Genomic DNA, 27395 nt, shown 5'->3' with positions numbered 1-27395 from the left:
TGCTGCTGGTGCTCTTGGGGCCAGCACTTTCAATGGTTGTAAAGAAGCAGGATCATGGTCCCACTCCACTCTGGCACTATTTAAAAGAGCTGATGTGATGAGGTAGGGAGTGGGGAAACAAACTTTGCACCTGTTTTAAGGGTAGTGCAGTGACTGTGGTACTTTCTCTAGACCAGGGGTTCTCAATCTTTCTGCATCAGAACCCATTTGTAAACATCAACAGCCAGTTCTGACCCACAGCTCCTGGCCCTGCTGGTGCCCCTCACTCCCCACCCACAGCCCCCTGCCCTGCCCCTCATTCCCCACCCACAGCCCCCCGGCCTTGCTGGTGCCCTCACTCCCAAGCCACAGTCCCCTTCTCCCCTGGGCCATGCTGGTGCCCCTCATTCCCAACCCACAGGCCCCTGCAGCCCTGCCAGAGGGGACCCCCCAGCTGCCCCCAACCTGCTCGGGACCTTTCCTTTTGGACCCCGTGCTTTCCCATGTTTTGCTTGGATTTGCTCACGACCCTTTCGAATATTCTTGCGACCAACTTTTGGGTCATGACCCACAGGTTGAGAAACAATGCTCTAGACCAGCATGGCTTCCCACAGCTACATGCAATGCTCCCAGTGCAGGGCTGGATCTTAAATGCATCAGACTTTTAAGCTGCATGTGCACACATTCCCCACCCCCCCACCCAACATGGGAGGTTTTGCACACATCAGCAATACTGCCCATGGTGGTTAGTTACCTGCAGAAAATACCACATGTGTGCAGCTGGTAAAATGTAATCAAGTGCATCAGAGGAAGTTATGGGAAATATATAACAACAGCTACATGTTTGGAAAGCAGCAATGCCTTGAAACAAAATAAAACAAAATTTGGGAGAGCAGCTGACATCAAATTGGATACGAGTCTGCAATGCTGACCAATAAGGAGCTCACAAATAGGGACCTACTGTATTTGGGGCAGCTGCCCACCAATTTCACGGGCAGAACACAAGGCTCGGCAGCCATTTCGTGGGCAGAGTACGACAGGCCCCCCATGCCTCTGATCAGCTGAGGGGCCCAGGTGGCCCTGATCCTTACCACTGATTGGCTGTGTGGGCTGCCTGTCATACAGCCCAGCCAATCAGTGGCCAAGGAGGCAGCCATCTTGCTGGCAGCCCTTTGGACAGGCACATCTTCCCTCACCCCCTCCCCATCCTGGCAGGCCCTGAGGATGGCTGGCTCCCTCTGGAGAGCCAGCATTTTATTTTCAGTAAGTTTCCCCCACCCCCATGGATTCCACAGATTTCACGGGCATTGCCCACTTTTGTGGATTTTACAAAAACTATGACATCGCATTTTGGTAGGTCCCTACGTATAAACTTTAGTGACTGCCTATACAAGGGTATAATACTCAGGAGCTGAACATGACACGCTATCAGGGGTCACTCTCCATGTGATCTTGCCGAGACCACGTACAGCGCAGAGTTTTAGGCTTACTGACACCAGAAATGTGCCAACAACTAAGAAGGAATTTAAAGAACAGGGCAAAAAAAAAGTAATGTTGCAAGGAGCTGCGTGCCTCCTGTTTGGGGTTCAAGGCTCTCAACTCCCATTTATAATACACTAGTATATTATTTTATGTAACATAAAATCTCCAGTATTATTTCATCCACTTTTGTCTACACACACATTATATATTAACCGTTGCATGGGGGTTTTTAAAGACACTTGAGGATCAAATGCTATTCCTGCCTGCAGAGGCACAGCCCTAGTGACATCAATAACATGAGTAAGATTATAGCAAAATTTGACCCACATTATTTAGTGTTGCTGAGCAATCGCTAAAGAGGTCAACAATTTCCTTATCTACAGTAAATAGGTAATGGTGGCTCACAATGGCATTATTAGTAGCACAATGGAAATGGATAATAATAAGCAAAAGTAACATTTTAATTAAGACCAAGATCCTGTTGGCTTGGGGAGTAGTCTTCCAAGGGAAATGGAGAAGGCCCTGTCACTGTAGTCATTTATGAAATAAATGGAGAAAAAATCCAAGTTACAGAGAGAAACTGTACTGACAGCTACTGGATGGCAGAAAAGCTTCCTCTTCATTTCTACGAACCAATTCGGAGACCGAGTAAAATCCTCCACTGGGGCATCCCCATTGACTTTAAGGGAAATGACCCTTTTAAAATCTTCAGGTTTGGTTCCTACAGTTTTAATTCTAAAGCCATCAGTTTGTTGTGAGTGTTTGAATAGAGTTTATTATGATTTGCTTTTTTCTAGATGAGCCCAATCCCTCTGCCCTGAATTACACAGAGAGTCTGAGCACTAAAGGAAGGTATTTGACTGGAATGTTCGTCTCCAGAATGTTAATAATCAGACCAGCTGGGCATTGGCAGCCATATGAATTCAATCAGCACTTTTTTGGCGTGTGCCTGAAATTATATTCTAACACCTTTTATAATCTTAACTGCACCTGTCATTTAAATCTGGTTGAGAGTATCTCTTATCACAAGTTTTTTTTGCATTGATAGTTGTGTTTATTTGCAAGGATGATACCTCTTTAGTTTGCAGGAAGATGGGAATTACATCAGAAATACTGTAGCATAACTTTAAATGCAGGGACTTAATGGCAAGATGCACACTGTTACATCATAAAAACCAGAATAGTTGTTATAACTGTTCCCTGATGAACAGGGCAGTAACATATCTCAGTCCACAATTTTTGCTGCAATGAGTTTGCCATAGATATGAATCTGATATGGTGTATATGTATAATCATTCACATAAAAAGTAGCCCATTAACTCCTGCCCAGTGGGAGAACAATGGTTCAAACAGCATATCAAAATGACACTCAAAATGATATCGTGGTTTTTAAAAAATACTGAACATTTAAAGTGAAAGGTGGCATATAATTCACTGTGCACTGAATATTTACTGCTATGACCCTGAACAGTATTTATGTATTTGATACAATCTGGGGAGGGATCATAAAGTGTTGTTAAACAGATAAAGTTCCTCAGGGTAATTAATAATTTTAAAGTGAGTACACCACAAAATCATATTGTGTTTATTCCAGAATTATATTTGGATATTTGGATTAACATACGTGGAAATTGGAAATTCAGATCAAAATTGTTTTATGATGTTTATTGGTTAAGAATATACAATTATCTTTTGAATGGTTCAGAAAGCATATAAACAGGAGCTCTCAAAATGCTTTTAAAATAATTTCCCCAAGAAGAGAAAACAGTTACTTTTATCTCTCCCCCTCTTTCCTTCCCCTTTTCACCCTCCACATGTAAATAATTTATGTCAGTCAGTTCTTACAGTTTTAACATTTAAACTGTGGCGTCAGAAAATTATTTCTAATAAGTGGATGAGCTAAAAAATCACATCTTTGAAGAATGAGTCTGCATCCAGCAGCCATTAGCTGGGACACACAAACACTAATATCAAATGATAGTTTTGTCATGTGATCTTTTCCATTGCACACACAAATATAGAACATGACCATAAAAAGTAACAGAGCATGCACTCTGCTAAGTAATTTATTGCAGTTGATGCTGGACTGGTATGCCAGCTGGAATTACCTTCTCTGCTCCTACTATTTTCACATATACAGATGATAAAGGCTCTGCACCACAAATTCCAAGAGGAAAACATGCAGAGACTATTAACAAGAAACAAATCTGAACAAATCTAAAGTTAAACAAGCTTAACTATTAGGACATTTGCTAGTGTCTCAGTGACCTCAGATGCTGAAGAAATTAAATGTGTATCAACTTCAATATTTCCCGAAATAAAAGAGGAGGAAAATCCCTGCCTCTACATATATCTTTCTCCATCTATTGACCAGTAAGCCTCCTTTTATATCACAATAGCCATCTTTTCATTTTCATGCCTCCTTCACTAAATTTTTAAGTAAAAAGAATTGAACTAATTTATTTTTTTCAGGGTTTTTCCTCTTTTTTTTTTTTTTTGAAATAGTGCCATGTGCAACATCTCAACATGACAGGAACTCAGTAAATCCCTTCGGTCTCCATGCCGCTGTCTGAATATCTACAAAGCTACTATGCCATAATGGCAATTCACTGGATCATTCACAGCTTTACATTACTAAAGCAAACAGTCTAGACAGCTGAATGACAGAATTACTCTCTGTTCTCTTGCATTTACAGATATGCTGTCATCTTCATTTGCTTTTCTCTGTTCTGTGCATTCTGATACACGAATGATTAGCTTTCCTGTTTGGATTCCACATTGACTCTGTAGCTTTAGGCTAGAAATACAAGCAGAATGAGATGACATCACACTGATATAGTCACAGGGGATCCTGATTCCTTTTATCTCCTGGACTATGCAATGCTTACCAGTTTTCAGATGTGGTGCAGAAAGCAATCTGCAAACCTGTGGCTTTAGAAACACAAGGGGTTTTTTTCTCCCCCATCACTGACATGCAGATATGAAAGAAACAAGTATGGTACGTGGAACTACACTTTATATTGGAAAACAGTATTCAAGCTGCATCAAAATATGTAAAATAGCAGCCTTCAGCAGTTTTCAGGTCTGCCCACAGCATAGCTGAGTATAAATCTTTGCAAATAACTGTGTATGAAACACTAAGAATGAACAATTATACATACATACATACATACACATACACACACACACACACACACAAGTGTGTGTATTTCTTTTTAACCCATATGTGTACATAAGGCAAGGTACACAAGACTGGGACATGCCAGCAAAAGTGCAACTAAGACTAGCCCTTGTATTGCCAACTCTGAGCCTTGATTGTGAATTTTTTTAATTGCTGGTGCTTTTCTTAAAGTTACTGCTCCTGGAATGGATGATTACATGCAAACCTGAATTTTCTTCATTTTTTAAACAAAAGCTTCTAGTACTCACAGTTACCAGGAAAAAGCCTGAAAACCTAACTTAAAAGGCTCAGAAACCAGTAGGCAAATAAAAAGAACCCACAGAGTTTTTTATTTTTATTTTATTTTGGTTATAAGCCAGTCTTTTTTTAGACGTCTTGGGCTCTTCTGCTACAGCAAGGCAGAAAAATGTTGCCAGCAGCACAACAGTATTCTGAATTGAGCAGGAGTAAATTCTTTAGGGCAGCATGCATCCTGTTTCTCACTGTTAGCATTACATTTCCAATGCAACACTCTACACCTGTGCTGACCAGAATAAAACCTCTAGGTTAGGGACAGATATTCAAAAAGACTGAGCCTGAATTGATTCAATCTTTGCAGATTAGTCTAACCTGGCTAGGCTGAGCTGGTTTGTAACTGGACAGACATCCCCTCTGGACTGAGGAAATTCAGACACATGCCTGCAGTGGCTCAGGTTAGAAGCCTGAGAGCGGTAGAGCAGCCCTCCCTTCCCTTGCACAGAACTGAGCTGAGTGGGGGGCATGGCCAGCCCACAGCATGACCTCTGATTAGGGAGGTCTGCCTGCAGCATCTCAGGCTTTTCCCCACTTGCTGCTCAAGGGGCGGGAGTGTTGCCAGACCCCCGCCTCCTGCTAGCAGAAAGGAGGAAAGGAGGGGGTTGCAGTGCATGCATCTGTTGATGATATGGAGCTTTTCAATCTCCATCCCTGCTTCTTTATACTCTGTGCAGCAAACTGACAGGCGAACAAGCCGGCAGGGAGCTGATGACAGTGTTTATCACCTCATTAGCAAACCAATGGCCTCTCTCCATTAATTCAAACTCTTCTTATACAGCTTACCATCTGACCTGTTGATTAGCTCCAAACAGTCCTAAGCGGTCACTGTTCTGTCTGCCTGCCCCAGTGAAATTGGAGAGAGACACACACAGACACCTCTCAGCATTAGCTAGCATACCACATGCATAGGGTCCATGGGGCTAGGGTCTGTGCTGTGGGAGATAGGAGGGAGGGAGAGGAGGATGCCTGCTTGTCCAGCAAGCAGCAAGGTGGGGGGTAGGGCACGGGGAAGCCAGGCAGACCCTGCTGTGTCTGCAGTCTCTGATAGAGCTCTGGCCAGGGAGCAGAGGAGAGGGGCCTGCTCTGCTGTGGAGCAGAGAGCCCTGCCCAGCCCAGAGAGCATGCCAGATGCTGAGGGTGTCTGGGTTATCTTAAACCAGGAAGGGGTCTGGACAGACATTGCATAAACCAGTTTGACTCAAATCAGTTAAGTCTGATTCAGCCAGGTTTATCTCAAACCGGTTTCAGCCATTTTTAAACTGGCTTATGTGCACTGAATATCTGTTCTGTTACAGGTTTAAACCAGTTTTTGATCACTTAAGCTGGTTTATGTGTAATGTCTATTGCTAGAGACAAATTAAATTTCCCTTCATCAACTGACTGTCCCAGTTAAATTCTCCTTTACTTTACTATTTGTATCAGTCTTGTTTGTCAGGTCTGAAGAACCTTCTGAGTACTAATTAACCCAGGCTTGTACAAAGGCTGTTATATTACTAGAACAGTTTATTATTCAATTGCAACAACAGGACACAGATAAAAGATCTCAGTAGTCCCCCAACAGACCTGACCAGGGGCTAACCCAGGGGGCACGACAGCATAGCCACACACCCTTTCACGAGTTCATGACATTTGCAGTCTCTGGCAGGAGCTACACTGATGTGGTGGTGAGCTCAGACAACTCACAGTCATCTAAGATCAGGGCAAGTGGGGTCCAACCACATCCTGCCCCCTTCAGATGAGCTCAAGCTGTGCAGGTACCACAATGAGCTCAGCTGTGCAGACACCACAAATTTGAGGGGCACATGCCACAATCCTGGATCTGCCCATGGACCCAACCATTCAACATATTTCCAAGGTTCAGATACCAGCACATCTATGAACTAGTAGCAAGGTAAAGCTGACCTTGGGGGAGCTAATTCAGCACAAATGCCATGCCAGAGAACACATCAGACCTTTTGACTTCCCGATTCCCATATCCAGTACTGCCCCCTGCAGATGGATTTTTATTCCTAAACTGAAACAGCTAAATACAGAGAATCATCTTGACATCTAAGCATCTAACCAGACAAGCAAAGGCACTCCCAGATAATCAGTTTTTTTACTGCTACAGGTGCTGGGAATTTAACAACACTACATAAGAATATAATGGGGTTCTGGGCCAAAGAATGAGCAACTGTGTATTGAAAAGGGGTGATTTACCCGTGATTGTGAACAGCTTTGTGCAGGGCTGGCTACAATTACATGCATCAGCACCACAAACAATTGTACGAGGACCTACTCTACTAGGGAATCTGCATGTTTTCAGGGAGTAAATAACAACCCAGTTTTGCCCTCTAGGAGAAAGGGCAGATGGAAACCCAAGTCAGACACTAGCCGTTCCTTGCTCAGGTCTGTGTAAATTAGAAGTCTGTCTTAGAGTCTGTCTCAAGGCTTAGCCTTGTGTTCCCCATGAGTGGCCGTGCCATTGCTACTTAGAATATCTTTTTTTATTTGTATCTATATCAACATCAGTGACGGTAGTCCCAATAAAGCAACCCAGCAGCTGGGAGTTTTATGGAGGGGTTATTTAATCTGGTGAGTTATGGATTAAGAAACTGAAACAAGGAGTCAAAATCACAGGCCCAGGACAGACTGTACACATGGACTCTCACTCCCTGCATGCCACATTAAAGAGGTTTTGAGGACGGCCTCATGGGAGGGTTGGGTACATAGTCATTGCATCTGAACAATGTACAGCACTACCAGCCCAAGCCTCATGTTTTACAGAGGCTGCAAAAGGACTTCCACAGCAACTGCAGGTCTGCTCCATGCTCAACCTCCTAATATGTGATGACATACTCAGCTAGCGGCCATTACAAAAAACCCCAACAACCTGACAAAGAAACTTTTCCTCCTTCTCCTCCTCAAAGTGTGCATCTACACATGTGCTTTAATGCACAGAAGCCTATTTTACGGCATATTAAAAAGTGTCATGCCAAAAACCATGCTAACACACTAACATGCAGTAAAAACAGGCTACTGCTCATTAAGCATCACTAAAAAAGCATGCATTTTCACCACTGCTCGTTAGGGCAGCCTAATGCCCATTTATTTAGTACCTCACATTAGAGGTACTAAATTTAATGCACAGCAACAAAAGCACATTAATGAACATGTAGACACACCCAAACTGTAGTATTTTTCTCCTAAAATTAGTCTAACCAAGACCTCAGACAGAAGAACAGCCAGTCTGTGGGCAATGTTAACTTTTCAATACATAAAATATCTTGTATCCCTCTAGAACCACATACAAGAGGTTTGTTCCATGGAACAGAATAGATTTTTAGCTTTCCCAGGAGAGAGACAGCTCTTATTTCCAGTCCCAGAAAGTCCCAAGTTCCCTTTAATATTATGATACTTTTAGATATGGAAAAACTGTTTTTGTTAACATGAACATTTTGTATGACTTTTCCCAATTTTCAAGCAGTAGAATTTGAGAGAATTTACACACTGCATTTTATAGCTGGGGATAGTAGGGGTTGCAAAAAGTACTCCTAATACAGTAAAAGTTCTGTTAACTGGCATCTTGCAAGCCGGCATGCTCTGTTAACCGGCATGCCAGCTTGTGAGACAAAGTGAAACCGGAAGTGCCCACTGCGGTACTCCCGGTTTCTCCGATCCCCCACAAGTAAAGCAGCCTGCTGTGCTGAGCCCCCACTGCCTGGGGGCATAACAGGCTGTGTGGAGCTGTGCGGGGCCTGCCTCCCTGTCCCACAGGACCTGCGGGAGGGGCAGCGATGTGGCGGGAAGGGTGGTGGGAGGCCCTAGACTCAGCAAGAGAAGTGGCGGCCTGGGCCACTCAATTAACCAGCATGTTTTGTTATCCGGCATCCCCCATTACTGGGGGATGCTGGATAATAGAGCTTTTACTGTAAAAGGTTAAAAAAAATCAAAGGTCTTTTCTACACATGAAAATTATTCCAGAATAAAGTGGTATATAACTTTAAAGTAGAACAGCTACTCTAGAACAACTCCACATGGGAAGACTTGTTCTGGAACAAATATTCTTTTTCTGGTTTAGTTTCATCTTCCAAGAAGGATTGAATCAATTCAGAAGGCACTTTTCTTCCAGATTTAAAGCGTCCACAGACGGAGTCATTCAGGAACAGCTATTCCTGAATAACTCAGTGTGTAGACAGGCTCGACAATATTTGGAAAATGTATCATATGTCTGACATACAGCATAAATAATAGTTTGGCTATATCAGCACTCACGAGCTGCATAAAAGCCAGCTGTAGTTTTGCCACTAGTGCGTACTAAGCCCACCACAAATTCATGCCAATAAAGTATTCACACCAGACCATTGCACATTTCCTCTAAATACAGAGTGAAGAATTTTTTCTACATACATGCAGCAAGATGTTGTAGTATGTCACCTCTTAGGAAAATTAAATAGACTTTCTTACCTCTTGAGGCTCTTGATACTGAGAGGCTAACAACAGGAAGGATCTCTGTGCTTGGAAAGCAGCACGTACCATTTCTGCCTGGAAGAGGAAGAGGAAGAAAGTATTAAAACTTGATCTTGGAGGGAAAATATTTCAGCAGTAAAATTAACATAATATTGCTAAGCATTATTTCTTACGTCCTCCCTCTTCCCCATGCAAACTTTAATCTATATTGTTGGTGGCTCAAAGTCAAGCGTGATGGCGTAATTCTTTCTTTCTATGACAGTCCAAATCACTGTACCAACACAGAGCAGTGAAAATAGACCAATGGTTCAGTGCATCGCAGTGGTTGTCAACCTTGTTAAACTTAAGGAACCCATTGAAAATGCCAGTTTTCACTCTTTTTTGACTCTGGAAAAACAATAGAGCAATTTTTCTATTGTAAAGATCTCAGAAAGACCACAACAGGTTAACATATTTTTGACACTGTGGATTCTAATCTAGGCTGACCTTGGGAAACATATACAAGTGTTTGCAAACTTAACAGTGCTAATATTGCAAAACACCCTAAAAAAGGTTCTCCCAGGACTCCAAGGTGTCATGGTACCCTGGAGTGCTGTAGCACCCCAGTTGAGAAACATTGATTTGTCTACAAACAATTTGTAACTATAAGATTGATACGATTTTTCCTTCTTCAGATTACAAAATATACTGACCAGACTTGCATACTTTGAGTTCCATTTGGAAAAGTATTTACAGAAAGGCTACATCACAACCCTTCAGAGAAACCTAAGGTTATTCCCTAAACCCAATGTCTTAGAATACCGAGGCCAGGGACAGAAATTATACATAAACCAATTTGTGATCAGAAACTGGTTTAAGCCTGTAACAGAACATAAGTTTGTTGCACATAAACCAGTTTCAAAATGACTGAAACCGATTTAAGATAAACCTGGTTGAATGTAATTTCAGACTTAACTTGATTTGGGCTTTTCAACCCTGGGCTGGGCTTGGCTGTCTGCTCCAGAGAGCAGGGCTGGACTTGTCCATCTCCCTGCAGCCACAGCTCCAGCTGGCTGAGAAAGGGGTGGAGACTGCAGGCACAGCAGTGTCTTCCTGGTTTCCCCCTGCCCCACCCTCCCCTTGCTCACTGCTCAAGCAAGGATCCCACCTCTCCCACAGCAGGGACCCCAGTGGCATGGACCCTAGCTGGCATTTGGCCATGCCACTCCCATGCTAGCTAATGCTGAGAGATGCCTGCGTATGTAAGTCTCCAATTTTACTGGAAGAAAGGCAAACAGAACAGTGTTCACTTAGGGCTTTTGGGAACTAATCAACAGGTCAGCTGGTAATGTCCCCCCTGTTCTTCCTTACAAATGCCTTGGAAAAAGCTGTTTAAGAAGAGCTTGAGATAATGAGAGAGAGGCTTTTGTTTTCTTTGTGTTCTGATAAGCTTCCTGCTGGCTGCTGGCTTGCTTGCTTCAAAGGCTGCAATCTGTCAGTTTTCAACAGGGGACAGAGACAGGTGTGAGAAATGATCTGATTTGCAACACATGGAGCCTATGAGTGCTGTCAGTTTGCTGCAGACAATATGAAGAAGCAAGGAAAGGGAGATTAAAAAGCTCAGTATCATCAACAGATGCATGCACTGCATGCAAGCAATCCTCTATTCCCCCCATTTGCCTCAGAGTGCTAGCCAGGGGCCAAGGTCTGGCAACACTCCCCGCCCCTTGAGCAGCGAGCGGGAAAAAGCCTGGCAAGGGCTGCTTCCCCCTCCCCCTTCAGGTACAAAGTGGCTGGGGACTGTCCAGGCCAGGGTGGGCGTTTAATCATAGTGTCCTGCCAGGGCCTGGTCATGCCCCCACCCCCCCAGCTCAGCACTGTGGAAAGGAAAGGAGGGATCACTCTAGCACCCCCCAGCTTCTAGCCTGAGCCACTGCAGGCATGTGACTGCATTTCCTGAATCAAAAGTGAATTTCTATCCACTTGCAAATCAGTTCAATCTCTGCAGGTTAGACTAACCTGCAAAGATTTAATCAATTCAGGCTTGGGCTTTTTGAATGTCTGTCCCCAGCCTGAGTATCCTCCACTTCCTTGGAAGACAACAGAGGTGCAGAAGTTCAGCTCTTTCCAGGATGTTCTCAGCCTCTTGCAGAAAGAAGTTTTATATGTTTTAATACATAATATCAAAAATTTGCACTAACTAGAAGGATGCAAACTAACTACTGACAGGGAGATTCAATGCAGACATAAAAGAGTTAATAAATTCTACACAGACCTAAATAAGAACTATGAAAACTATTAGATTAACTTCATAATTGTACATTTGAATAAGAATGTACAGACCAATACTTTGCTTTTCCTTTATTGTTCAAGTTTCTCCCCCAGTCCTTTCTAAAAATAGACCAAAAAATTAAATGTACAAACTAATGGGAATATAATTCTGGCTTGAGATTTTAAACACGTGTAAGTACAGAATGTCAAGGTTATAGCAACAGTAAGTCAGCCACACTGTGCATGAAAGTTAACTTTAACACTATATCTAGTAATGCCAGATACTCTCTGAGCCAATTTAAGTCTGTGCTGTAATGCTGCTGATTTCAGTGGAATTACTGTATGCCAAGGATGCCTTCAGCCCCAGAGACTAGACTGCTGTTTGAATTATAAAGCTCAAATTCTTGGCGTGAGCATTTAAATCTCAACCAAAAGGTTGCATTAGCATAGCTCTTGCATTTAATGCAGCATTTAATGCAGTATCTTCTCATGAAGACCTTCTGCTGTCACTGTTATCTGATTCTGTCTTCCTCTAATAACAGTGAAAGATAGGCCTCCTGGAGTTCTACTCTGTCTGGAAGTGTGCTGCTGTCATTCTACATATCCCTTCACAGTAACACAGGAGATCATTCATTTTATACTAATGGTCTTGTATTCTCAGTTAGATACCTTTTTATTTGCCCCCTAGTCTTTGAGTTTCTATTTTACACTTCTCATGGCTACCTACTAGTTTTATCAAAAACAGAGACTGCTCAGCTTACAAGGAACTGATCTTGAATAGGATTCCATATGCAATGGGAGGCAATCACACTGCACTGAGCCTGGGGTGATGTGTCCCCAGTAATTTGTGTTGTTGAGCACATGGGCTGTGACATTTTGGATCAAGCTTTGCTACTTTTTTTAAGCTTCCTTCAGAAATAATATGAGTCTGCAGGTCACAAATGTATGAGTAACCATTGTTAGATTTGTGTTAACAGAATGGGATATAAACTTACAACTTTCTGCAGGGTGAAATAAGCATGTTTTGAAACAATAGCTAGTTGACCTCCAGAAACTTTTAGCCTCTTCATGTCTGTGCATATAGATTTCACAATCAGCAGGGTTTATACCTTCAACTAAGGAATGTTACAGGGGAAACAAGTTCCCCAAAACATTTCCCCTTCCTAGCAATTTCCTCTACATTTCTTCAAAAGTTAAATAAATATTACATTACAAGAGAAGGGGCAGTACAATTAACAGAAAGGGTATGGGCCTGAATGCTCCTTTATTCTAACCTGTACCCTATTTCCCCTGTATTCTAATTCCAGTTCTGATGTGGGTCTTTGGGCAGTCAACTCTTCTGCCTCAGTTTTCCCACCAGTCAAACAGAAATGAGAGTACATTGTTACTAAGCACTAGGGCTGTGCAAAGCTTCGGTCCCCGATTCGATTTGATAGAGATTCAGCCCAATTCGGTGGCCGAATCTCTGAATCCGAATCGAATCAGAGGACCCTTTAATCTCTCCAAATCAAATCAGAACCCCCTGAATTGATTCAGAAAGATTCAGAAAGATTCGGCGATTTGGACATAGACACAGCTTTAAATGTTTTTTCTACATACCTAAAGGTACCAGGTGGCTCATGAATGCTGTGATGCTGGGGTGCATGGAGTGTCCCACAGAAGCACGGGGGGCTGTCCCTGGCAAGCTTGGCAGCTGACCTAGAAGTGGACCAGAAGCACACCCACGGGGGAGTGTGCCAGAGGCCCACCCCCCCACCCCTGCACACACCCCCCTCCTTAGCTTGGTGACTGGTGCCTCCTGGGTCGGGGGGGCACCCAGGGTCCCCCCATGGCTGATTGCCAAGCCAGGTGGGTGCAGGGGGCCCCCTGTGCACTCCCTGGTGCACCTGGAAGTGGACTGGAAATACTTCCCGTCCACTTCCAGTTTCACCACTGAGCACACTGGTGGCCCCCCTGAGCTCCTGTGGGACGCTCCATCTGCCCCAGCATCGCAGTGTTCATAAGCGTAACTCAAGGTATGTAGAAAGAACATTTAAAACTGTGTCTATGTCTGAATCACATTGAATCTTCAGATCTGGATTCAGTCGAATCAAATCAGAGACAGTGATCCGAATCAACAAATCAAATCACTGTCCCTGATTTGGGATGAATCTGAATCGGGCCCTTTTCACACACCCCTGTTAAGCACCTACTTTTGGTGGGTTGCATGGGTTAGTGAGTACGAAGTGATTTGAAGAGGAAAATTGCTACAAGTAGCCTTACAAAACCCCAAGCCTTTCCTGTTGAAGTCTTTAGTTCTTCCATAACCTACAATGAGAGAAGGAGCTGCTCTTCAGCACAATCCTAGTGATAATTACCAATGACAGGTCTCATAACTGTGCAATCTAGTTTGCTGGTGTACAGAAATTAGTACAGAATCCTGTCAGCCGATTCCTGGGGAAACAGCTGCTCAGACGCACGCACATAGACCAGAACAACAAAAGAACCCAGCTTGCAAGAGCTCCCATATAGATATCGGAAAAAGTGGCTGGATTATAAAGTAAGATCAGTTCCTATTTAGTGCCAATGGGAACTGTTGCCTGTGAGCAGATTTGAAAATCTGATGCAAATACAACAGAGTAAAACAGCATAGAGCTAGCTCTTACATCTATAAAGGCTTGCACCCTGGTTTTCACCAGAACTTTCAGAAGGCACTATGAAAAGCAACACGTGTACTCTTAGCTCACATGCTTGTCAGCTCCAACCAAAACAGCTGACTTAAGAGATGAAATAAATGAACCCATAAGGAGGACTATATGCTGTGTTGTATTTTTAAATGCTATTGGAAGTGCACCTACAATTCCATATAAGTGGGCTCATGCTGGCTAAAATTTAGGCTGTCATCATTACATATGTCTACAACATCTGGACTGGAGGGTATTTACATTTTTGCAGCGGCTGGTGGCAACACTGTCTGAGGAGGGCCTTTGGCTCAGGAATTCACATCTCTTCTTGATCCAGCAAAGTCCCTGTCTTTTTAGGCCTGGTCTACTTCAGAGGATTTTACTGATTCAAAGAACTGTCACCCCACTCTCCCTCCAGCAGGCTTGTAAAATGCCTCATATCCACACATACACATTCCAAATGGTGTACAGAAGTTCCAAGACCATTTGGATTAAACTTCCTTTTAGTCAATCTAAAGACTATTTCAAAACAAACTGTTATAGAGCCAACCTAGAGGGACGCTACTGCCCTAATGACAAGGGCTCAGCCCACACACTCACAGTACACCTGTAACTTTTTAAATATTTCCCACAATTCACTACTCTAGGAATTGTCACAGACTACAGGAAAGGTAGGTGGGGAGGATACCACATTGGAAGTGTGCTAATGTGGACACATTTATTCAGAATGTGAATTGAAAAGGAAATACCAAGCCATTTACACTTAAACCAGTTCTGTTTGAATGCGTCTGTTCTCTAGTGCAAACCTGGCCTTGGATGTTCTAAATCAGGGGTGGGCAAAATATGGCCCACAGGCCAAGTCTGGCCTGCCAGGCCATTCTATCTGGCCTGCAGGGCCCCTAAAATATTTAGAAAATATATTTTTATCTGCTCCTGGCTGCCTGTCAAAGATGACAGGACCCAGGGACAGGAGGACCCAGGGAGAGCTGGGAAGAGCCAGCAACAAAGCCAGCCCGGCCCTGCCCCCCAACCCTCACCCCCCAACCTGAAGTCTCTGCCTGCCACAGCTTTTGGGCTGCTCCAGCACCATGTGGCTGCATGGCTGGACCATGGGAGCATGGGGCCATGCCAGTACCCCATGGCCAGGAGCGGAAGGGAGGGCATGTGCGTGTGTGTGTGTGTGTCCATGCAATGAGGGAGGGGGAGAGAAAGACAGAACAATGAGGGAGGGAGAGACTCTGTGTGTGTAGGGGGGAAGGGGGAGAGGGAAAGACTGTGTGCATGTGCGTACGCACGCTTATGTTTGTGAGCAGTGAGGGAGGGAGATAGAAAATGTGTGTGCGTGTTTATGTGTCTGTGTGTGTTCACAGGGTGAGTCCTACACACACATCCCATCATACACATGCAGACACCAACACCCACGCCCCTTCTCACATCCTCCCCCACACACAGCTCCCCACAAACCCCACACCCCACATATCCACACACACACCCACATGCTCCCTCACCCCAAACTCACACCCACACCCTCCTCCACACCACACATACCCACACACTAACTGCCCCCCCACAAACCTATTCCCATGCCCCTCACCACCCCCACAATATACAGGAGTAAGACTTCATTTTAAGCTATTGTGCAATCACCTCTATGTACACTACACAAACACATGAAAACTAGGACAAAAATATTTTTTAAATCAAATTAATGAATGTAGATTTCAGTTTTTAGAATATAATTTGGTATTTTTCTGGTTCTGAGATGGCAAAACCCCTTGCTGAAAGGAGTATTTCTGAGGGCAAGGGGAGGGACTTCTGGTGGCAAAGGTCAGGGGCTAGGGGGCGGGACTTCCAGTTACACGATGGTGACCCGGGGGCAGGGCACCTGTCAAGGGGTGGGGCTACCCATCCAGCCCTCGACAGCTTTCCAAAACTCAGTAAGCGGCCCTCCACCCAAAATAATTGCCTGCTCCTGTTCTAAGTCCAGCTCTTGCCCCAGGAATCCAGGGCTTTGATATTTGAAGCAGTGTAAATTCTGCTTGTACATTTAATACAAACACTTCATTTAATATGGACACTGTTAGCCAGTATGGAGTTCCACTAGCCACAGAAAGGAAGCAAATTCCACAAATAAACACACATAAAAACCCCAACTCAGCTAAAAGAAGCTGATTATAACCCAAGTCTTTTTCAAGTTAGGAAGTGAGAGACTAATTTTCCAGCATGACCCAGATACCTCTCTTTATATGCTCTGCATTGGGTTCCTGTCTGAACTTACGCATTCTGCATTAAAGAGTCATTGGACAAAATGTATAAAATGTTGGGAGCACAGGCCATCACCCAGAGCTCTCCCCTCCTAGGTCAAAGCCCTCCCTACTGAGCTAGAGTCGTACGCCTTGCTTGCTCTCTTTCTGGCCTGATGAAACTCGCATTTCTTTCCGCTCAGTGACCCAGTTTAAACAGGAGGAGAGGAGAATGGATCCACTTACCCCCTAATGGGCTGGTCAGAGCACTCTCCTGGAAGGTGGCAGATACAGCTGGAACGCTTGCAGGCTGGACTCTCACTTCCTGGGCAAGTACATAGACCACCAACGTACTGTCAAAGTTTAGCGGGCACCACACACCTTGTCCTCCAGCTGTGTTTTAATATGAAAATGGCTGGGCCTGCTGTGCTCTACTGTCATGTTGTGCTCTACTGTCATGCTGACTGAATCCAGCTTCTCAGGGGACTTCAGCATGGAGACGTCCGATTTGTGAAACCCAAACAAGCCCTGAAAACACTGGTATCTACGGACACTCAGACATCTGAGCAGTTATACAGAGATTTTTCAGTCATTCTCTTGTTATTTAGATGCCTAAATTCCACCTCAGTTGCACTTTAGGGACATATTTGCTTGTTCTATATCTGGCCCTTAGTCTCCCTGCACCTTGATTTCCTACCTGCAAAATAGGAATATAAGCACCTCCCTCCCTGTGAAGGACCTGGTAAAGATGAACACATTTAAACTGGCGAGGGCTTAGCCACTATGGCAACAGGGTAACATAAATACCTAGAAACCTGCAAAATATATAACCAGGGCCTGACATCACCTAACTGAATTAATACTGGCTTAATGAGATGCCACTGAAGACAGATTATTCACATTATAGCAAAAGACCACACTGACAGACTGATGACCATGGCATTACCATGAGCTCATAACCCATTCTTTCCTTTAAAGAAGCAAGCCATCCCCAGAAAGAGACCATGGTTTTGCCTCTTGGATGTTTTTCTGCTTTCCACAGTCCCTTTGCGTATGAAGTGTCTCTTCTTTGAAAAGTTTGACTTGATGATGCTTCAACAGCACAAGTAAGACATGGAGAAAGAATGGAGCTTTAATTAATGATGGACATGAAAACTATTCAGCACAGCTGTAGAGACAATATTTATATTGTACTGCTAAATAATTGTTTTGAGGGCTTTTTTTTAAATGAGCCAAGTGCTAAAGAATTAGGAGTTCTCTAAACACTCCGTTTCTAACCACACTGGACCAGGGAGAAGAAAGAGCAAACAGAACTGCCGTCTTCCACTGATTCACGTCACTAGGTGGAGAATGAACAGGCTGTTTTCCTACTGATTTGAATGGAGACAAGTTTCACCCCAGATATCTGCCTGTATATTTTCCATCAGATACTTGGCCTACCGCCAATCAGTTGTATTTAGTCATGTTTGTTTATGGCAGTGGTTCTCAAACTTTTTACACTTGAGGTACCCCTCAACAGATTCAAGGCACCATTGGAGAGACTCAAGGCACCTCTTGATAGACTTAAGGCACCCCTCGGAAAATGCCAGCTCCTACTTTTCACTCTTTTTGATTACAGAAAAATAATAAGAATAATTCTTCTGTTGCAAAGAACTCAGAAAGAACACAACAGGTCAGAATGTTTTAATACTGTGGATTCCTATTTGAAATCTATGGGTTTATCTTGTGAAACACATTTGCACACCTCATGGTACTAGCATTATGTGGCACTCTGTGGCACCCCTGAAAGGATCTTAAGGCACCTCAGGTTGTCATGGTATCCTGGTTGAAAATCACTGGTTTATGAAAGGGGGGGATAATATCCACAGCAGTGGCTATTTTGGTATTTTGGTTAACATTTCCCACCAGCTGGTAGTGATGGTGGACACATGAGTATTGACAGAGTTGTATGTATCAGCATCATCATTAGTGATGAGGAACTTTTAGCAATAATGCCCTTGTGTGGATGTGGCCCACAAGTGAAAACTGCCTATAGTAAAGCCCTGCTTGCCTGTCTGTCACCTTCCTTATTTATTTGAAATACACATTATAGGTAGGAACAGGAGTTTCTCACTCATAAGTTACAGAAACATACCTGTTCCTTGTTTCCCACATAGTGAAGTTTCCTTGGAAATCCTTCAACTGTTGCAAATGTTGCACCTTTGAGATGTGAACTGTTTTAAATCAACTCAATGGAACGTTAATTCGAATCCAAATGAACATCAGCATTACTATTTCATTATTAATTCTGGTAGCAAGAACATTTGGTTATTTTGTTTGTCCATCAGCATTGAAGGAAAGGCTGAATACTAGCCTAAAGCAATAATGGGACACTTACTTATTGTCAAGCATCTCTGGGGTGAGGAATTAGAGTGCAAATCCTTCAAAGACATTTTTAACAGCACTTGCCTCTGCCCACCATGGAGAATGAGAAAGTTAGAGCCCAAAGCCTCAACTTTTTGCTGGGACCTAAAACCCAGTATTACTTCTCTAATCTTCCCGAATCCAGAATGCTTCAAAGTCCTTCCATAGTAGTCAAAATTCGCAACTCTCTCCACTTCAACTCCTCTCAACTTCTATAACGAAGTTGTCCATTGTCCTTAAAAAAGTCTAAAGCACACTGACAACTGAAAATTCTGAAGCAGCTCAGAAAACTGGCAGAATTTAACATGAAAATGACCAGTCCAGACAATACCTGAAACATGACTCATTTATAGAATAAAGGGCTTTTTAAAATACCCTTCTTCCTCGAATTTGTTTTAAGGGGCCAAAGAACTCAAGGCTGCCACTTAAGTTTCACACCTACTACATGCTGTCTGAAACAGAAGCTGGGGGCAGTATTGGGATCCTAGAGTGCATGGGCTCAGACCTTCAGCTTGTGTAAATTGTTTTAGCTTCTGGGTGTGAATTATACAGCCCACAGGGTATACTGGTGTTCCATCTGACCTGCCAGACTACTGGAAGTTGGGAAGAGATGGGGCCAGGAGCTGAGCCTGTCACAATTGGGCTCCTGGGACCTGGCCAACATGGCCATCACCGGGGTGGTGGGGAAACAAGGGCTGTCTTTGTTTGCCCTGCAGCCACCAGACCCCTACTGTTGCCCTTGGACCTCTGCTGCCACGCCTGGCCCCACAGATGTGGCCCAAGAAGAGTGCCAAGGTCTGGATCCACCCTGGAGCTCGGGGTGAATTTGACACCCCTGCTTAAGCTGAATGGAAGTCAGTGAAGTGATGGCAAGATACACCACCAGCAGATGTGACACACAGGACTTTTTATATATATATATATATATATATATATATATATATATATATATATGTATATAAAATCTGATAGAGAGAGACAGAGAAAGCGTGTCCATTCTTTGGCTAGTAACATATTAAATAATTTCCTTACCTTCAGAATTTTAGAGCCCAAAATTCTGCACTTTGCAAGTTATAATTAGAGACTGTCATAAAAAAAGAACACCAGATGGTTACAGCAAGCATAACTTCCAGGTCTACATGGAAAATACATTGCCCCTGACAGCAGCACCTTCAGACATCCTCATTGCTGCAGCCAACACTGGAAGCAGTGCCATTGCATCCAAATGGTGCCACAGGAAGCTAATTAAATTAGGAGCTGGGTAATTGGCACTGTCACTCTCCAGCCCAAAGGGCTGCATTGCTACTTTATGTTTAGGATGCAGCCTGCACAGGGCAGCAGCTTATGCTTAACAGCATCACTGCCTCAGTCAGTTAGTTTGTGAGTATCCCACAGAGCCTCTCGGCACAGTCCGAGATAGCGCTCCACTCCTGAGCCATACTATTCTGGCACTCTCACTGTGAGCCTCCCATCGCTCAGGATGGTCTATCACAGCAAGTGATATGAGCTTTGTAATTTGGATAACAGCCAATAGCTGCTTTCATTTATGATCTGCCTTCAGTTTGAACCCAAAATTCCTGAGGTGAAAAGCTAATCCTATAACACAGTAACCACCTAGAAAGCATGTGATTTTCTAAGTGGAAAAATATTTAACAAAACTACTTTACAGGAATAACCTTCGGACCCCAGGTCAAAGGTTATGGGGAATAAACATAGCACAGATGTGATTTGTTTGGATTTAGTCCTAAGGTTAGAAAGGGATGGAGGGACAAATGCATCACAGCCTGCAAATACATCTGCAGAGTGGTGAAGAAAGTTGTCTTCAAAAAGGTCATGTGTGTCTCTTCTTACTGGAGGCAGTTGTGACTGGCATGACAATGGAAAAGGGAATCACGGGCACTCCAACAGTTTAACAGCAGAAGATACTGCATGCTTATGCTTTCTTATTTTCCACCAACATTTTAATGTTTCTAGTACTGAACCACACTGGGACTCAAATTCTATCTCTAGTAGGAATTGCATGCTTGCATTAAGAACCACATGCATTCATTGAACACATGAAATTTAAATAGTTAAAAAAATTCCACACAAGATACAAACTGCTCCAAGACTTAAAAGAGGCTGGAAAAGGCATCTTTAAATCAGGCTCACCTCATTCTTGAAAACCTGAATGCAGAATTCTACATTTTCTTTTGAGACCTGATTGTCCCGGGCTGCAAAGTTACCCATGCAAAGGCCTATAAACCCATGGAGCTTTCCCTCATGGGCTAGGGACATGGTATAAGTGAATGGAAACCAGTTCAAATCTGTAACACAATGGAAGTTCAGTGTGTATAAACCTCTTTCAAAATGGCCGAAAGCAATTTAAGATAAACCTGGATGGATGCAGTATCAGACTTAACTGATTTAGGTTAAATTAGTTTACTGAACTTCTGTTCTTAATCCCCTCCAGATTCAAATTCACTCACCATCCCCCAGCATCCCAGGATGCTTTGCACCTCCCCTGCAAGCACCCGCACCTGCCCTTGCAGCCTGGACATGCTAGCTTTGGCCCAAGCTGTCTGCTCTAGCTGAGCAGGAAGGTGTGCTCTAGTGCCCCCTGGCTTCTGGCCTGGGCCACTGCAGGGATGTGGCTGCATTTCCAGAATCAACAGTGAATGTCTGTTCACTTGCTTATTAGTTCAATCTACATAGGTAGACTAACCTGCGAAGATTGAATCAATTCAGCATCAGGTTTTTTGACTGTCTGTACTTAGCACAATATCTATGTGGCATTCTTGAGCTGGAGAGCGCTAGGTATATATCCTGCAAAATGAATAGGGACCATGGACCCTCAAATTAACAGACCCTTAGAATCCACCCTGACTCTGCTAGAATCAATGACACTACTAATTAGGGCTGTCTGAAGCTTTGGTCGCTGATTTGATTTGGAGGAGATGTTCCCAATTCAGCGGCTGAATCTTTGAATACGAATCAAATCAAGAAGCCTCCGATTCAATTCAGAGAGATTCAACAATTAGGACATAGATGCAGCTTTATATGTTTGTTTACATAACTCAAAGTACCAGGCAGCTTGTGAATGCTGAGATGGTGGGGTGGATGAAGCGTCCCATGGGAGCGGGGGGTCCCCAGTGTGCTCGGTGGTGGACCTGGAGCGGACCAGAAACACTTCCAGTCTACTTCTGGGTCTGCTGTGGAGTGCACGGGGGGGACACCCCCTCCCCCCGGCTCAGCGACTGGTGCCCCCTGGATCTGGGAGGGCACCCAGGTTCCCCCCATGGCCAATTTCCAAGCCAGAGGAACGCAGGGGGGGGTCCCCCGCACACTCAGTGGCAGACCCAGAAGTGGACCGAAAGTACTTCTGGTTCACTTCTGGGTCCATCGCCAAACTCCTGTGGGATGCTCCATCCACCCCACCATCTCAGCGTTCACAAACTGGTACCTCAAGGTATGTAGAAAAAACATATAAAGCTGTGTCTATGGCCAAATCGCTGATTCTCCAAACTATAATCAAATCTTCAGATTCAGATTCAGCTGAATTGAATCGGGACAGTGATCGGCAAATCGAATCACTGTCTCCCGAACTGGGCCGAATCCAAATCCGAATCGAATACAGGCCACTTCACACACCCCTACTACTCATGTAAGTAAGTGTGTTAGAATTTGAATATTTGGCTTCCAAATATGCCACTTTGGAAGAATCTCAGGCCCTAAATTCAAGCTTAAATATTAAAGGCTAGGGACAAACATTACACATAAGCCAGTCAAAGTGATCAGAAACTGGTTTAAACCAGTAACAGAACAGACATTCAGTGCATTTAAACTAGTTTCAAAATGGCTGAAACTGGTTTGAGATAAAATTGGTTGAATGTAGTATCAGGCTTACCTGATTATGCTCAGACTGGTTTATGCAATGCCTGTCCCAGCACCTTCTTGGTTTAAGTTAAACCAGGGTCCCCCAGCATCCCGGTATGCTCTCTGGGCTGGGCTCTCTGCTCCAGTGGAGCAGGGCTGGCCCTGTCCCTCCACTCCTCAGCCAAGGAGGGACAGGCAGGGATGGATGTTTGGCCAGACGCTGGCCCAGAAATGAGCAGGGAAGAAGTTTATTTCCCCTGTCTCTCCTCTGTCCCACCAGCATGAACCTGCACTGCTCCATGCTGGCTGCTCCAGCAGCCTTGGCTGAACTGGCCAGAGAGGGGTTTAATTCCACCTGCACTGTCCCACCGGCAGAAACCCGAGCTGGGTCTGCCAGGTGCTCCCCCCTCACTACTGCAGCCAGATGCCATCCAGCATGGCCCCCTGAGGCAAAGGGGCAGGGATGGGGGTTATTCCCCCACTAACTCCACTGCCCCCAGGGGACCACAGCTGGGTTTGCCCACCCCAACCACTGCTGCTGCTCACTTCCTGCTTGGGGCAAGTGGCGAAATAAGCCTCTTACTGCCCCCTCCACCAGAGGGAGGGGGAATAAACCCCCTCCTTGTCCCTTGCCTGAGAGGCCCTGCCAGCTGGCATCTGGCTGCGCCTCTGCCCCACTGTTACAGTGGTGAGGGGGCAGGGTTTTTGATGGGGGCAGCAGCCCCTGTCATGGTGTCTGGGGAGCATGCGCCTCTTCCTGGCAGGGGGTAGCCAGGCAAGAGCAGGACCAGAGCCCAGCCAGCAGGGCCCCTTCTGTAGAGGGGCAGGGAGTGAAGTTATTCCTCCCTCTGCTCCTGAGGCACCACAGTGGCACCCAACTGCTGTCACTGATGCTGCTCGCTCTGTGCCCAGGGCAAGTGGTGGGAGGGAGGGGGGCCGAACGCCAGAGGGGGCTTATCCCATCACTGTTTCCTGGAGTGTGAGCCCTTTCCCGGTGGGGGGGGAGGCACAATGCAGGGCAGGGAAAGCTGCTGAGGACCGTGGCAGCAGCTTGGAGGGCTCTGGCCCCCTCGAAGCTCCAGTGCTGCCAAGTGCAGTCCACCACAGCTCTGTCTGCCCCACAGCACTGCTGCCTGCCGGGAAGAGGCTTGAAATCCCTGGACACTGTGAAAGGGGATGCTGCTCCTATCTAGAACTCTGCTCCCTTGTCACTGTAGTGGTGGGGCAAGGGCACAGCCAGACACCGGTCGACAGGGCCCCTTGGGTGGGGGGGCAGGAAGTGGGGTTATTCCCTTCTCTGCCCCCAGGGCACCTCAGTGGGGTCTGCCTGCCCCCCCCCTCCCGCTTTCCTGAAGCCAAGGGCCTGCTCTAGCGCCCCCTGGTGCCTGACCTGAGCAACTGCAGGCATGTGCCAGCATTTCCTCAGTCCAGAGGGAATGTCTGTACAGTTGCAAATCAGTTCAACCTAAGCAGGTTAGACAAGCCTGCAAAGATTGAATCAATTCAGGCTCTGGCTTTTTGAATGTCTATCCCTAGCCAAAAAGTTCAAAGTCACGGCATCTAAGAGCTTGATTAGGCACACTAAACTGTAGCAAGATTCTCAGAGGGGCTGCTAATTACCTACAACTTCCATTGGCTAGGAGGTCCTGGTACACAGCATCTCTGAAAAAGCAGAATAGTTATCTTAGGTATTTAAGTATGGGTTGAAGTACCCAACTTGTTTAAACAATTTAGGCTTTTTTTAGTACAGACTACAAACCTAATGAGCATCTCTTTTGCGTGTCCACCCTCAGAGCCTGTTACATTGGTCCTTTTCAGGAAAAATGCAGAAGTCCAAATTCACCTGTCAGTGGGCACATCTACATGTGCGTTTTAACGCACATTAGTCTATTTTAATGTGCATTGAAGTGTCCCAAAAAGTGCTCTTTACCTAATGAGCACTGAAATAGTTAATGCACCTTTTACTTGTACCGCTACAGTGGAGGGACTAGATTTAACGTGCATTACCTAAAGCGTGTTAATGAACGTGCAGGCATGCCCAATTACCTGCCAATATACATCCAAAAAATCACTCCACTGACTTCCAGTGGAGTGATTCCAGGGCCACAGTTATGGGACTGAGGGCAAAATCTGAACTAATGTCATTCTTTAAATAGGAGACTATAGAAAGTTTTCAGTTGCAGCTACTTACTTCAGAGTCCTGGTTTGGGGGTAAAACGTGACATTAACATTTGTAAAACAAACGAGCAAAAATTGTATTGGTCTCTCTTTACCAAGAACAAATTAACTATAAAATGATGTAGCTTAGTTGATAGATTCTATATGCTAACAGTGGCAATAATAGGATTATTCTACCTTGATCAGTCTCCAGCATTCAGGAAAGAGCACACAATACACATTTACAACACCACTCTTTCCATGACACCCTGCACCCCTCCCAGCTTATTTAAAACAACATTCAAACGGCACGTTGTTCTTTCTTATGGTTTGATAAGGCTCATTATTCACTAAACTCCTTTTTACTAGAAACTGATGGAACAGCCAGATTCTGAGCTCATTGTTAGCATTTCTGCTGACTACAAAGCACAAACCTCTCTGTTTCCAAACCAAGCATTTCTTTACACACAAACAGCGGCAGCCAACAACTAAAAATACAGAGAGGCAAGGGAGGGGAAAGGATTGTGCAGACACATGGCTCTTGAAGAGAATGAGACTAAAAATTAATTAAAAGGTTTGCTCATAGCCCATAACAACAAATGACTCCAATCACGCACACACACGCACATACCACTTGTTACCAAAAAAAAAAAAATGAGCATGAGAAGTTGTATTATGCACAGCATGAAGAGTTGGGCAATAGCTCTAAGATGAAAAATTATAACATGCCCTCCTTCATTGTGAAAGCCATTAATACCACAAAGAGTTACCACCTAATGTTGGTGCAAGGAGCTGGGAAGGACAAGATTCAGGGGGGTTCCCTATGCCGGGAAGAGCGGGTAAGGTTACCTTTGGCATTTTCTCTCAGATTTTTCTCTTCAGCTGGAACAGGGCAGCTTTATTTTTCTGGCCAAGGCTCCATAAGAAGCACAGACTGTGCAGCCCAGAAGGAGTAGCAGTTAACCTGGCTTTCACATACTTTTACACCTACACAAAATTTTGGGCAGAAGAGGTTCATACCTAAAGAGTCATGGGAGATTCTCAGCACTCCCTTATGGGCTGCAGATCACAGGGCACCAATATGACATACTTCCCCCATCTTCCCCTAACAAACCTCCCATGCTGTAGCTTGTATTCTTTAAGGAAGTCTTAAGTTGCGGATACCTGTGTTCACTTTCAGCTAGCTAGGTGCTACAAGCCATGCAGCTTAGTGTAGGATGGATGCAGTTTAATGCAGGCTGCAAAATCCACCCAAGAAGCTGGGTAAATATACTCCATTAGCTCTTCCCAAGCTTTGGGCTGCCATGGCAATGCTGCTAGCATGACCACAGCTAGTTAATTTAAAGCTAACTCAAGGTGTCCACACATACCCAATTAAAATGGCAGCCACAGTGAAGACTTACCAGTCTTACGACTTCCTTCTGCACTGGGCTCCTCCCTTGGCAACTTGGGGACTTTATGCCACAGCCATTTTACCCTGTGTGAAGGGACTAGAGTAGGGTGAAGATCTCACCTCCCCAGTGAAGGCAATAACTTCACTCTCCTTTCCTGCTCAAGGCACGAAAAAGCTGAGCAATAACTTCACTCTCCTATCCCATGGTTTACTTATGGTCTGCATGAAAGTTTGTGCTAAACTTGAGCTCATTTCACAATCACTTATTTTTTAGTTCAGTAACATTACCATTGTCTTCTCTTCTATCAATTCCTTTTATTCTTAATACTGCTGTTAAGAAAGTTTGAATTTAGCGAAGAGTTAATCCAGACTGGCGTATTATTATTATTGCTACTGCTATTGTTCCTTATTGCTTGCACTGTGCTAATGCCCAGAGGTGGTCTTAACCAGGACTCATACATTTTTCAAGGTTAAAAGGGGTGATTATGATCCTCAAGACTTAGCAAGGTCCATACAGTTGCATCAGGTGGTTTTTGCATCAAGCCCACAATTTCTGGTTGAGTTACAGCATATTTCATGCTTAATTAGAAACTTCTAGGAGCCAAAAATATACCACATCCTTGAATAAATTGTGGCAGTAGTTAATTACCCTGACCATCAAAAATGTGTCATCTATTTCTAAACTGAATTTGTCAAATTCAGGTTCCAGTCACTGAATCTTGTTTTATCTTTGTCCAACACATTAAAGAGCCCTTTAGAAGTCTTCTTCAAAACTGACCAAGTTCTCTTAGCTTTCTCTTGGACAAAATAAAATTGAGCTTCTTTAGTATCTCACTGTAAGGCACCTTTCCATATCTTGTTCTTATAGATCTTTGCTGAACTTTCTCTAATTTACCAATATCCTTTTTGGGATCATAGGAAACTAGGGCTGGAAGGGACCTCCAAGGTCATCTAGTTCAGTGCCTTGCTCAAGGCAGGATCATCCCTGACTGAACCATCTCATCCAAGTGTCTGTCCAATCTGCTCTTGAAAATTTCCAGGGATGG

At 44.4% G+C, this 27395-nt stretch overlaps 1 protein-coding gene across 2 annotated transcripts in view; it reads right to left on the bottom strand.

The window, feature by feature from the left end:
- CAP2 (cyclase associated actin cytoskeleton regulatory protein 2) overlaps positions 1-27395 on the bottom strand; it is a 94581-nt gene that overhangs the window by 34582 nt on the left and 32604 nt on the right. For both annotated transcript variants that reach the window (XM_006273051.4, XM_059724402.1), the window contains exon 4: positions 9383-9460. In XM_006273051.4, the coding sequence (XP_006273113.1) occupies positions 9383-9460 (78 nt within the window). The remainder of the gene's footprint in view (positions 1-9382; positions 9461-27395) is intronic.

The sequence above is a fragment of the Alligator mississippiensis genome, chromosome 3 (assembly GCF_030867095.1).
Source record: "Alligator mississippiensis isolate rAllMis1 chromosome 3, rAllMis1, whole genome shotgun sequence".
NCBI classification, from domain to species: domain Eukaryota; kingdom Metazoa; phylum Chordata; order Crocodylia; family Alligatoridae; genus Alligator; species Alligator mississippiensis.
The sequence above is the reverse complement of the archived record's forward strand: the minus strand, read 5'-3'. Positions and strand labels throughout refer to the sequence as shown.